This window comes from Caloenas nicobarica, chromosome 2, assembly GCF_036013445.1.
Source record: "Caloenas nicobarica isolate bCalNic1 chromosome 2, bCalNic1.hap1, whole genome shotgun sequence".
NCBI classification, from domain to species: Eukaryota; Metazoa; Chordata; class Aves; order Columbiformes; family Columbidae; genus Caloenas; species Caloenas nicobarica.
In genome coordinates this window covers 111,151,962-111,166,113 of record NC_088246.1, presented here as the reverse complement: position 1 = coordinate 111,166,113, position 14,152 = coordinate 111,151,962, and the positions used below count along the sequence as shown (strand labels likewise).

The 14,152-nt window shown below is 38.1% G+C and overlaps 1 protein-coding gene across 10 annotated transcripts in view; it reads right to left on the bottom strand.

The window, feature by feature from the left end:
* Window positions 1–14,152, bottom strand: part of PPP4R1 (protein phosphatase 4 regulatory subunit 1) — a 68,175-nt gene that overhangs the window by 40,282 nt on the left and 13,741 nt on the right. For 4 of the 10 annotated variants that reach the window (XM_065629029.1, XM_065629028.1, XM_065629032.1 and 1 more), the window contains 2 exons: window positions 11,835–11,970; window positions 3,168–3,274 (listed from right to left, as the gene is read on the bottom strand). The exons of 1 other annotated variant lie outside the window; for it this stretch is intronic. In XM_065629029.1, coding sequence (XP_065485101.1) covers window positions 3,168–3,274; window positions 11,835–11,970 — 243 coding nt within the window. The remainder of the gene's footprint in view (window positions 1–3,167; window positions 3,275–11,834; window positions 11,971–14,152) is intronic. 5 more of the 10 variants (XM_065629031.1, XM_065629030.1, XM_065629034.1 and 2 more) reach the window with 2 other exon arrangements.

Here is a 14,152-nt window from a genome sequence, read left to right as displayed (position 1 = left end):
CCATTCACAAGCTGGTACCAAAAAAAGTTTGACTGATACCAATTTACTCAAGTGAAAAAGACAGACATAAGGCTCTTGTTAAAGCTCACACAAGTCTGTGGCTAGTCTACATTTGAGAATGAAGAAGGCCCAGCTGTTTTAACACAAAGATAAGCATTTTATCTCTAACAAGGGCTTATGGGGGATAAAATAACATTTGCCAAGCACTGGGCTTCTGTGCCAAGCTGCTTCTTGGATTCTATAGGCTCAAAGACACCATAAAAACATCTAAGTGGGAATCCATATCTAACATCCCCAAAGAAACAGAGAAATTACAGATTCAAAAGCAATACAAGGTAGCCACTTCTTACCATAGCTGTAACTATTCTAGGGAGCTCACTACCAAAGGCAGTAGGGAAGTCCAGAGTTTAAAACGACTAAAAACCAACAAAACTACACAGCAAAATCACAGACTTAGCAGTAACACCCCAATACAGCAATGAAGACAAACACTGAAGAAAGTAAGCCTTCCAAACAACTGAGATTTGGAGAAAAAGTTACTTTGGCAAGCAAGGGGGTTGGAGGCACCAGATTATTCCCCAAGTGCCACTGATGGATTTCCTCCGCTGGAACAGCTATTCTGCGCTGCCTTTTACATACAGGGCATAATACCAAACACAGAAATGGCTCTGTCATTGTAGCACCAGTTTATTAAAAAAAAAAAACAAAACCAGAAAAACCCACACAACAAAACACACCACCACACCACAATACACAAACACACCAAACACAACGCCTAGGCGTGTTTCTTTTTCAAGCAAAGACCATGTTTCAAAAACATCAGCCCAACTACAGGACTTCTGAAGTTGCAAGGTATTAACAGGACAGAGAACTGCTTCGGCAGCTTTATGGCATTGGGTTTTTCCAGCTCATTGCTGTATCTATATTTTAGATAGCAGCAGTAGCACAAAGAAAGCATGGATATTGTGTACCCCGGGGTACATCCTTCAATTCAAACCAAATTATACCAACGACTGCCAAAAAAGTAAACTACCCTGCTTTCTGTGACTTGATTTGACAAGAGAAGACAAATACCTCCAAATGTTAAAAAACAGGCGTAAGACTAATGAGTATCACCTATTAGAAATGAGAAGTCCTGTACATAGTTTATTTTGACTTCCCAACAGTGTGGTTTTGGTTTTATTTATTTATGCATTTAAACACAAAGGCTTGACTCCAGGATGGCTCTAACCATACACACATGGGGCTCTAACCAAGCAAGACAAAACACGCAGATACTTTAATGATGTTTTCTTATTCCAAATTGAGTTGGGTTTTTTTGTTTTACAGAATCAGTTGAAAAAAATCGTAAACAGAAAAAAACATCAGATAAGAGAAAAATGAAAAAAAGTCTAGTAATAGTAACCTTGAAAAAAAAAAAAAAGGCACCTCAACACTGTGCTGCAGTTTGAATAATGGTCAAGCACATATATTAAGAAGACACAAAGCTGATCTAGTTCCGTAATGATTTTTCACATGGTTTAAGACACAAAGATATTCTCATTATCTGTCTTACGGAAACAGGACAAGTCCAATACTGCAACTGCTCGAGGTACGAAACTCACAGCTAAGTTTGCAGAAATTTAATTTGTGGGGCAGTTGCAGAATCCAGTGCTACTAGTTTGGCAGATCTGAGACAACTTCTACAACACAGGAAAAGCCTGAAATGCTGCTTTTACTGACGCTGAGAAAATATCAACCCTGACTAAAAACATACTCCACCCTTGTTGAAGGAAACAAATTGATTTGAGCTCAACTGTCAGCTTTCATTTCTACCTAAATAAACTCAATTTGACACGCTTATTTGGTCACCAATGAAAAGCCTGAGGCTACGAAGTTGCTGCACAAGGCCGTTTTCCCCGGACACATTTGTCCTATTTTCCAAACTTAGAGCTTCAGAAAGTTTCTCATGCTCAAAACTGTTAAAATGATCACACAAATAAGCACTGTATATACAGACTTCAAAGAGCTTTGCTAGGAAAGCACTCTAGAAACAGTAGGACGCCACTGTTCTCAACTAAAGACCCATTTAATCTTAGATTTTCCTAATCTTAAAACCTTTCCTCTTAACAAATCCTTGAAAAGGTGCCCGATACAATTATGTAATGCTTACAACAGGCTACTTTTCCTGGCTAAACAAGGACATTCCTGCAGAAAAATAAAACCGCACATTTTAAATGAAGACAGTAATGACAGAACAACAGAAATCAGCAGAATTATCTTTTTATCATCAGAAAGCATTATGTTCTGCAATTCTGGAAGAAGGGAGAAAAACTATCAGACACCTAGCAGAAGAAACATTTTCTTCTCATAAAAGATTTAATACAAGTTTCTCTCCATAGCACTCCTACAATGACAAACAAATGAACTTCAGATTTTCTCTGATGTTTTGTCACTAAAGTCTTCCTCCTTTCTTCCAGTGCTTCAACTGTATCAGCTGCGTTGAAATCAAGCCCTTAATTCTTTCTAGAGCATCTTCAACCTGGAATTTTGTTGCAGCTCTGTCCACACCATTTTTCCCTTTATCCACTCCCCCACTGCTTTTTAAGTACTCCTTTCTTTCACATTTGTTATTCGTTATTCTCCTTGCTTTTGCCAAACACATAGTAGTCTCAATATATTCACAAGCAAAAGCCCCTCTATATCTACAGAGCCCTCCTACTCATTCTTATGTGGGCATCTTGCTTGCCAATTCCTGCTGCCTCTCTTATCTTCACAACTGGTTGCCCAAAAGGGCACAAGGGAACAATTTCAGTATTTAAATTATATCAGAACTAATGGGAGTTTTGCACAGATGTCTTGCAAGATTCTTCTCAAGAAATTAATCTTTTCCTACAAATCTAAAATAATCATGTAGATCTGCTGAGTAGCCAAAGTACCTAATAAAAGTTATTAAAAAAATGTACTGATTTTGACGGGCTTAATTCTGTCCAGGAAAATAGTAAGGAAAAGAGTTATCATTAGGGAGATGATTTAGTGAAATGAAATTTTAGAGTATTTTATTGCATTTGCAGAAACCTAGTTTGAATATTGAATATAGGAAAGAACACACTGGTCCTGTGCTGAATACAGGTTCAGCAATTCTGACTTTCCCTCATTACCCCAGTAAAATGTTTAATGCTACCTACCTGAATCATCAGCTAATCTGCTGATTCTCTCCAACACAGCAATACAATCTCTCTCATCATCACTGACTTCCTTCAAAGTGTCCAGCAAACTTCGAGCCACCATTTGCCTAGTTTACAAGAAAGATTAAAAATTAGCATTACTTGTGTCCAGAAATACAGCCAAATCAAGAAGTTGTGCAATCATACAAGTTCCTTAAACCAAACAGTACAATTTTACATAGATTCACTTTTAACTTGGTAAATTCAGTCAGTCCTGCTTTGGGAATTCTTAATTCTGAATCATAAAGAACTGTTAACTTTAAATGTAACAATAAAAGTATCCCTTTGGTTTACAAGGATAAGAGAAACCAGCAACAAAGATAAAAACATAGTAATCATCTGCCAACTGGGCAAACAGGAGCTGAATGTTAGGAAGTCAGTGTCAGCCTTCCATCCTTACCTCTGAATTCCCTAACTTGTTCCATACAAAGCAAGACAACATCACTATTATCAGAACAGGTTTAAACAGAATTATGAACTTATTTCAAAAATGAAAGCATGAACACTCAAGCTGAAGATTTCCAATCTGATGGTTATGTCTAGAAGCTAAACCTCATTCAAATGCTATATGGAGTAATGGGTATATACTGTGAAAACAGCATGTACTAGCCAATGTGTGCCTGGGACATATATTAAGAAAATATGAAACAAGTCAGAATCAACTTGGTTACTACTTCTAATGCACAAGAAATTTTTCTAAGGTTTGTCAGTGACAGGATATAGCCAAATTTAGGTTTTTGGTCCTCCAAGGTTCTGTTGCAGCCCATGTTACGAGGTCATGCCCATCAGTTTCCTAGAAAGACCAGTACAGCTGACGATGTGTGGCAATCAAACTTTCTCCTTATCAACAGCCTGAAATGGCATAAGTTTGGGGTTTTTTTAACCCTTTTGGACAACGTGAACATCAGTTCAGAGAGCTAGCAGAATTATCCCAACAGCAGAATGGGCCAAGGACCAGTGTCCAACATGCTGCTAGCTCTTGTACTGCCCCAGAGCAATTAATCTAAATGCTGAAGCAGCAAGGGTCAAGTGTCAGGTATTTCCAGACTGACCGATGGAAACACTGTGAGGATGTAGCCTGGATACAACCACTGTTGGCAACCAGCAGTGCTGTAAACAAGAACAGAAGCATAGTTAAGCTTGATCATGTTCACCACAAAGGGTGAATGTGAGCCATGGCCATAAACTGGTAAGAAACAGATGGTTACATTCCTAGTGTACGAGGGAAGCTTGAGAACTTTACAGTTCCATGCAACCGAAGAAATGCAGTAGCTTTTCATAAATTCCCAAAGGTAAGCAGACATTTCCATTTTCCCAAACTGAAAATCAGTAATTTAAATGTTTCACACTGGTCATTTGCAAAACTATCTTAAACTGAACTGTTTTGACATACATACAAACAAAATCCTCTAAAAAACAAACTGCAAAAAAAATGTTTGCCTTTAACGAATTTCCTCCTCCTCACTCTTTTCAACTTGGTGAAAGTGCAACATCTCTCAGCAGAGATCTCAATACACAGTTGGAAGTTCAGCTATCAAAATCCTAATGGAGAGAAACAGACTATGTGACACACTAACCCAGAAGAAAAGTTGACTTGGTCTTTTAAAATGCTGGATACCTCTGAAAAGAGAAGAGGAACAGATGAAGAATATCTTATAAACCAGCCTGCCTGGATGCGTCTCCCACCTATTAAATGTAATCCTGGAAGGCAAGAGGCAAGTCAACTGCCCCACTGAGTTGGTGTCAGCAAGTAAGGAACCACAATAAACACCACTATGTCCCATCTGGCTCCTTGGGACTACAGAACGGCCCCACCTGCTGTGCTGGGAGTTTCAAGAAGACTCTCATCTCCTCATTGGGCTTTGTTAGCAGTATTCTGAACAGCAGTGGCTGGATCCCACAGTAAGTCTTTGATAGTTCCTGTGAGTTGGACAGATGGCTATGCAGAAGCAGCCACCGTGTAAGTTGAAGGCCACAAACCTTCTGCTCAAGAGGAAGACAGGAAAACATAAATCCTAATCTGAAGTAGATATGACATTTATTAAATCCCCTCAAAGCTAAGAAAGGACATTCAGTTGGGCTAAAGGTAGAAGATGACCCCCACCTGCATCCAGGTGTTATTTCCCTCTTTGGCTTGTAAAGGAATCAATGGATCTACATCTACATTTAACAGATTCTGGTAAAAAGCACGACAAAGAAGGCAACAGAGCAAGCTAAGCTCACTGCAGAAAACCTAACCGGGTAGGCAGCCAGAATGACAGGGTGATCTCTTAACTCCATCCATCCAGTGTTCTGGGAGATGATGTCCACTCATGTCCTCCAAACATTAAGGGCTCTGATCCGGTTCTGCGACTATCCTCAATCTGCCAAAATTCTTCTTGTCCCTCCGAGGCACAAACATAGGACAAAGAGCTAAACCAACCTCATATTTGCCACAGGCAGAGAGCTGGCATGTAGGCAACGAACATGGAACGACTTGAGCCCTGCAAGCTCACACTTTACCATGCTCTGCTTACTGGAGAGCAGAGAGTAAGCAAGGGTCCCTGGTGCCTTGTCTAGCAGTCTGATCTTCTTTCTCATACAAGCATTGGCAGTAGAGCTACAGAAAGCCTATAACAGAGGACTGCAATGAACTTACCAATGCATAGCAGCATAAGGCAAGCAGTAGCTTGCCCAGCAACTTGCCAGGTAAGTGTCAGGTGAGCATTTGTGAAACAGTAACAGAGCTCTGAAAGATGACCTGTCTGGTCTAGACACAAACAAAACAACAAAAATAGGCAGACAGGCTTCATGCTTAAGTGGCAAGGAGCTATCTCCTGTGACAGAGAAAAAGAAGGGGAGCAGGTTTTCTCTAGGGATGACGTCCACATAAACTGCATTCTAACAGGGAATCAGACTCCTTCGAGTACATGTGACAGAAATCACTCCACCAACATTAATGATGACAATGTAAGTGATTTCAATGGCCTATATTCTGTTACTATACGTTACTCCTGGTTATCAGGGCATGATTTAGGATTAGGATTAATGGTTTCTTGCCATTTCCCTCCTGCCACTGGCTTAGGTTTGTGCAGTGCTTGCCTCTAATGAGATACTAAGCTCCACTAACAACTACCTTTACATATTCTCAGTGCCAGCAGAGTTGTCTGCATTGTGACAACTAACAGATCGCATCTTCTTGCCCATTTGTTCAGATCTCATACCTGATTCCTCCAGGTCCAAAGTGACTTTTGCTAGCTGCTCTGGCAAATGAAGCTTCAAATCAATAACCCTACAGTTGTGAACTTTTAAAGAAAATTATTTATTCAGCATACATTTCTTTGGTATAGGACTGCCATCTAAGCAGCAATGTACCCATTTATCCATTAAACAGCTTAGAGGTCCAAGAAAGGGCAGAAGTCAAAGGCTGGAATGTAGCACGCAGTACAAATGCTTCAGCTATTACGTGCAGAAGTGGAGGATAATTAGCAAAGTTCAAGTTTTCGTGAGCATGCATGGGGAGAATTCATCCAATAGTAGAAAAACTGATAGGATATCTTGTAGGTACACTTCACTGCAATTAGCAGGGGGATAAAATGGAGATAGATTACAAACAGCCTGCTTTTATGTCCACATGCAGGGGGAACAAAAGACTCTGCATGCACAGATATAATTAGGATTTATGACTATATACTCCAAGAAGAGCTATAAATATCTCAGTTTGGCTCATTCAAACTCCTTTTATACACTCCTTTGACCTTATTTAGAATCAATACTAGGAGTTCTAAGTGGTGTAATTACTGTGTACCAACCATCATCATTAGCCCTTTAATAAACTTCTACTATATAATTTAAATTAGTTCATCTGCACAAAGAGTGCATTTGGCTAGTATGCATACATTAAAAGAAAAAGAGAAAGAAAATGGAAGAAGATAATTTTTTCTTTACCCATTTTTGTAGAACTTCTAAATCAAGATTTGATGACATCTCATGTTTAAGTGAATATCGGTAGTAGTATCTTAGTTTGGCCCTGTTTTCCCCAAGCAATCTCAGAAGATATTCAGAATAAATCCTCACTTTTGAAATCAACATCTTTGTAGCCTTCTTAATAAGAAAGGCTAAATATGCAGAGGTACGTTCAGTTATTGTTGAAGTAATTAAGACTTCTCTTAGTGCTTTGGGAAAATTCTGTCCTTTGATAGTTCAACTTACATTGTTTTAATGTACATTTAAAAGGTAAACTTTCTCAATCTATATTGTTAAACGTATTTCTTATGCATGTGTCTGCAAATTTGTGCACAATAAAAGTGTTTTGAGGTTTGTTTAATTTTTACTAAGTTTTAGTCTTTGACATACAGTGGGCTCAAAAAGACTGAAACATGAAAACAGAGGGAAAGAGAGACAAAGATTAGGAAAAGTAACCTGGTTTATCCTAAAATGGTAAGAAGTGTCCTAGTCAAAATGCATGCCACTTTAGTTTCACCTGCATAGCTTTGGTATGAGTTTGGCATTTCCTTATTGTCAGTACACAACAAATATCCCCAAAAGAGAGTTTACACTGGGCTACGCTGCACAGAGGGAAAGTGAGTGGGGAGATAGAAACTGCAGGTGTGGATAACAAAATTCTCAGTTAACTTGTTGGTTATAATCTGATCATACCTAAATGAAAATAAGGCAAGGTAATTTCTTCCACTTCAGGAAGGTCTTGATAAAGATTCCCAACATCCCAAACATGCAGTCTTAGAGAGGTTTTTGATACACATTACAGCACAGAGGGCCGAAACCAGCACTCTACTGTTTTAGTGGGGGTACTTTCTGCATGCAAGTCCTAGTTTTTAAATACACAGTAAAAATGAGTCTTGACTCCGCAAAAGGGACTGGAGAACTGGAAAGGCCTATGGTATAGCCCTGATATATCTAAAAATGTATTGTTACCCTTAATTCCTTGGAAAGGAATTGATTTCTTATTCCCTGAACCAGAATATATATTCTAAAAACTTCTAGACAATTTTCCAGAATCACAGACATGTATAAACAACATTTATATTGCAACTGCTGGAGTCAGGAATCAGATAACCATATTAAAAGAATTCATTGCCACACATGGTACAACCTCCTTTCTGATGCCAATCTCTTTTTCATCAGGAGCCTAGAAAGCAAGACTGCCTTCTACCAGCCATATCAGAAACCATGTCTGTGCCATGAATTTAGAGGAGCATATGTTTTTGCCAAAAATGACAAGTTACTCAGAATGCTTTAGGCCAAATCTTCACCTATACTGTATATAGCAAAAGTGCTACTGATAAACTGTAGGTGAGTACACGCACCTCTGCTTAATCCTTCTTTGAGATCTAATATATCCTCAGTTACTCCTGAGTGCTGCTCTAAGACTATTTTGAAGTTAAACTATTTCAGAAAAAACTATTCTAAAAGACATCAGGTATTCCCCTAAATGAAATGCAAAAGAAGTACTTCAGAACACAAAGCAGCACAGGAAGAAGACAGCTTAAAAATATGTACAGCTATATGTAAATATAGTCGATAGCCAAGACTGATCATATTGATGCCAAGATTTGCTTTTCTTTGACAAGAAAGGGCAAGAGCAATTCCTCATAAAGTAGGCTGATCAGAAGAAAGGGTCTGTTGTTCAGGAGCTACCTCACTATTTGAACAGATCTGTTGGTGAGTGTTGTATACTTCTAAGCCTTCTTAATGAGGAATGGAAGCAAGTTAATGACAATAAAGCTTAGAAAAATCCACAAAGGATTTTTAAAATGAGACAAAAGCTATGCTCCAATCTGCATCAACAACTGGTTTTTAAAGCAAATAGTAAAAGGGAATCCTCATCCATGAAAGAATTCACACAGACCAGCGCTATCAGACACAAGGTCTCCGTGTGTTTCAAGGTGATGGTCTTGGCTTTCTGCTCGGCACCTACTCTTGTTGCAATATGACATCAGATTACAAAGGCATATGCTAGAGATGCTTCTCAAATCTTGTCTGGAGGCTGCCTCTTCATTAAAAAAACCATAACCAGAGTCCCACTTGCCTTGGTTTCAGATACAAGAAGGGTCATTTATTGTTATATCTGTCAGGTTCCCCTCCATTCTCATAGACTAAGACAACATCCATGGTGCTGATCAGCAACACTTAAAACCGTGAGGATGTAGACCGTAACATGCTAAATATTGTGACACAGCAACCCCTTCCACCATTTGGGAAGCTGTTAAAGGATTCCCTGCCTCACACTTTTTTTTTTTTTTTTTTTAATACAGCTCATCCTGTCAAAAATCATACGTATTTAAATGAAGAAGCAATTCCTATTTGCGAGTTCCAAATCCTATCTGCTAAAATTTCTTAGGATGCAGACATAGATGCATTTGCATCCCAGAGCAAGTGGCTTTGCGCTTCAGACAACAGCTGAGAAATCATGAGTACTCAAGGAATCCACTCAAAGGGGACCAGGCTTTTGTAGTAATTGTTAAAAATTACTTCACTTTAATCATTCAATATAACCACACACTGCAAATATGATACATGTGTAGATGACTAACCAGACAGAAGATGATAATAAAAACAAATGCAAAGAGAAATAATATTTTAAATGAAATTTAAAGATTTTTTTTCCTAAAAACCACACTAAAAGCAAATTCATCCACTCGAAGAAAAAAAAAAAATCTTACTCTACTTTACCCAGGCTCAGTGATTATGTTACAACGATTTGGGCACCTATAATTTGAAGCTTCCACACAAATGCTGGTTCAAGGTCACATAAATAACTGAAACATTATTAACTCAGCCATAATATAATATTAAACTACACTTAAGTAATTGTACGAGATTATACCGCTCTAAGATACATGAATTAAATTAAGTTGTTTATTCTTATCTTTTCCCAATGAAATGCTCAGGTTCATCTGTCTAGAAAAAAAATCTCTGAGTAATGCTGAATCATCATAAACTGCCTGCAATAGTTACTCACTATCACTTACAGTGATATAACTGCTACTCACAGTTATACCACTAATGCCTACCATATGCTATTTCCTATATTTTCTTTAGGTAGCATAACACAGTAGGCCTACAAAGAGAGCAAGGATTAAACATGTTTATACCAGAAGAGAAAGAAAAAGGCACCCCCCACCACCACCACTCTCAAACAAGCAAACACAACAAAACCCCAGGGAAAACTACAGTTACTCCACCTATCTTCCCCTGCAGAAAAGCACGGAATGCATAAAGCTGGACAGCGTCATCAAAAAGATTTCAAGTTTATGCATGCCCCACACCCCATGCAATATATACTGAGAGACTCAAAAGAGAGGGTTTTTCTTGAATAGGCAAATAAAATATTAGAACCACTATTCTTGTTTAAAATTCAAGTCACACAACTTGAGTTTCTTAGTTTGTTCTCCTCCCTACTGGCTTTTATTACGTAATTGTCAGCTATAGCCTGAAGACTCCTCTCCCCTCCCATGAAAAGTCAAACACACAAAAACTGTTTCCTGGTTGACAAATTGCTGATTTCATCTCAAATTGTAAAATACCACAAACTCTGGACTTCACGAAAACAGAATGAAAACCTTACAAAAGGGGGATGATGTTCATACATGTCGTATGGAATTTTAAGTATACTTCACATGACTAAAGATAAGCACAGGGCTAAATCCTTACAGAACTCAGCCACAAACAACAAGAGAGGCTAACTTACAGAGTGGTTGATTACAGACTTATCCTCTGCATACTGCTAAATTAAGAATTCAACATAAAAGCAAACATGCTTTATTAAAGATTTACTTGGAGCCCTAACTAAACTATGTTAAAATAAAACGTCAGAAAACCTCAACCTTCACGTACTTTACACATTTCTGTGATCTTGTAACCGTTTACAGTTACAATTAAAATAAATGCTGGTTTTTAATTTCTCCATTCCATTGCACAGTGGCTGTTTGAAGCGAATGGGACCAGGGAGGGGGGGCATGTTTCTGCTTGATGTATACTACAATACCTATGCTTTTAAATGGAACAACTAGCTCAATGGCATTATAGAAATAAAAAGGGGAAATTGCAGACCACGGTATTAACTGGGCAAGATAAAACTTTATTTTCAGCAATTTTCCTTTTGCAATAACCAGAAACAGCTATACCCAAACTGTAAACAAAGGATGAGGACGATCCTGTAGAACTCTTCTGGGGTTCCTCTCCCAATCTACAGTGTTGTTCATTATACTTTCCTGACCCTTCATGAAGTTTTTTTTTTTTGAAGTCACTTTCCACACAGAATTATGGATACAGTTTACTATTATCTTCTAGTCCTGTGTCAACAGGAAAGTTAGCATCCAAAAAAAAAACCAAAACCAAAAGGATGTGGTCCAATTAATGAAAAAGTTCAAGTCCTGAACTATGGTTGCTTTAAACATAAGGAAATGGTTTTTTGCTATCATTAATATTTTGCTATCATTAATATTTTGCTCTCTATAAGTAGAAAGAGTACCAGCAAACAGAAGGAGGAGTGGAAACTGAAGAATTTTGTAAAGTTGTTAAGATGTTTTAAATTATTTGTATTTCATGCAGATTAACTTCAGTCAGATTTTAATCAGACGAATAGTTTACATACCATTAGCTGGACAGGACATTTAAAAAGCATACCTGTTAAATATGTTCTCACTTGCAGCGTACTTGTCCAGTCTTCCCAAAGGCGTCAACATTTCATCTTGTGAGACAAAGTCCAGGGCTGAAGGTATAATAATCACATCAGACTCTGAGCTGTAGTCATCCACACCAACTATCAGAGACATCAGAAATATTCCTTATAATCACAGTACTTTAACACTAAAATGATGTCTGTTGTTGGTCTGAAATGCAAAAATCTAGGCAAGGTTGCATTGACAATATATTTACTAGCTACACTACATCATTCCTCCTAGCTTTCCCCAACCCCCACAAATCCTTTTCTGTACAAGAGTGATTATGCATAAAATGCATTAAAGGGATTTTGAGTAATTTTCTCTAAATTCCCAAACATGATGTTTCACTGAACACCCAAGGTTCATGATATTTTTAGACAACAAACAGTATTTTTTTACGTTGTATTTTTATTAAGCAAATTACTTTTAGCTAATTCTAAAATCTGCTTTTTGAAGATGCACAGGCTAAAATCATAGCAGTAGTCAGCCCAGAGATAAAGAGTTAATACAACATAATCTAACAGAACAAAAATGAAGCTTTTTTTTTTAAAAAAAAAATCTTAATTAAGCATGTTTAAAAGTTCAGAGGTGTGTTGCTGTATCCAACCACCAATTAAAATAGGCATAATTCACCTACTGCAGTTACTAACCAGCACACCAACAGGGAATTTCATATAAACAGACACCTTTATCGACACGGAACCACAATGAAACGGAAAAGGGGTCATCCCTGCTCTGCAGAGCTACTTGACGAATTAGAATTTGAACTACCATCTTTTCTGGTTTCCACAAGCCCTCTAAACTGATCAAAAACTCAGTTCCATAAACACCTTAGCATACTAATGCAATAATTTCTTTGCTACTACCTCCAATGCGTTCACTTATTTGCAAGAACTATCACAGGTCACCTGCTTTACGCCTGAGAACACAACACTACAGTACACTACAACTATTCTTCAGTCTAGCCAGGTTTATCTGAAAAGCCTTTTTGAAAACTGGCAAATAGAGATGGACAGAAAACAAAGACAGATCTAGAAGTCCAACAATGATTTTTTTTTTTAATATATATGAACTCTATAGAGGAAAGAAAAAAATTGTTGTCCTATTACCTTCCATACAATTATACTATGTTACGTAAATTGATTATCATTGTATCTTCAATATTCAGAATACACAAGCAGCTACCACTTTCTCAATGTCTTTCCTTAACATATTTCAAATGTCAAAAGATTTAACACCAAACTCTCCTCAATAACAATATTTTTAGACCTAAACTGAGTTAATAGCATCCATTTACCAACAAACTAATTCTCCCATTTTCTAGGTAGAGAATCAATGGGCATTGTTTAACTGACCATAACTAAATCCCATCCCTGGAGGAAGGTCCAATTTCTGCAGTTGCTGATAGGACATGAAATCCTTGCCAGAAACCAAATGAAGTAGTGATGGGAAAATAGCCATGACATAAAAAGAATGTCAGAGATAGGAGCAAGGAAGAAAGTGTGCCAGGAGCTGCGAGATGAAGTAGATGGAAGATCAATTTGGGGAGAGGAACTAGTGCTCTTGGACACACCTAAGATGGAAGAAACAAACTGCAAGGGGAGGAAGGGAAAGCTCAAAAAAGGTCAGCTGCAGAAAGCTATTGCAGCACAAAGGGAAAGCACTTAGCAATATAGCAGGTTAACACAACTGTTTAAACCTTTTTGGTTTGGGTTTGTGGGTTTGGTGGGTTTTGTCTGGGTTTTTTTGTACCACTCCCCTCATCCCCAAGAATCAGCTTTATTTTCACAGGAAAGGTAGGGAAAAGTAAAAATGCACTCTTAATGCCAGTTAGGATTTTATGCCAGGTTAAGTTAACAAAGAACAGGTTACATCGATTGACAGGTTCATAGGCCTTTAATTCAACCCAGTGATCCAATGAAACCACAGGTTTTCCTATGTTTACAGTTAATGCCATGCACCTTTCTCACACAGGCTAGTCTTTCTAGAATAGAATAATTCAGTTGAAGGGACCTACAGTGATCATCTAGTCCAACTGCCTGACCAATTCAGGGCTGACCAAAAGTTACAGCATGTTATTAAGGCCATTGTCCAAATGCCTCTCAAACACTGACAGGGTTGGGGCATTGACCACATCTCTAGGAAGCCTATTCAGTGTTTGACCACCCTCTCAGTAAAGAAATGCTGCCTAATGTCCAGCCTAAACCTTCCCTGGTGCAGGTTTGAACCATTCCCACATGTCTTAGCACTGGATCCCAGGGAGAAGAGCTCAGCATCTCC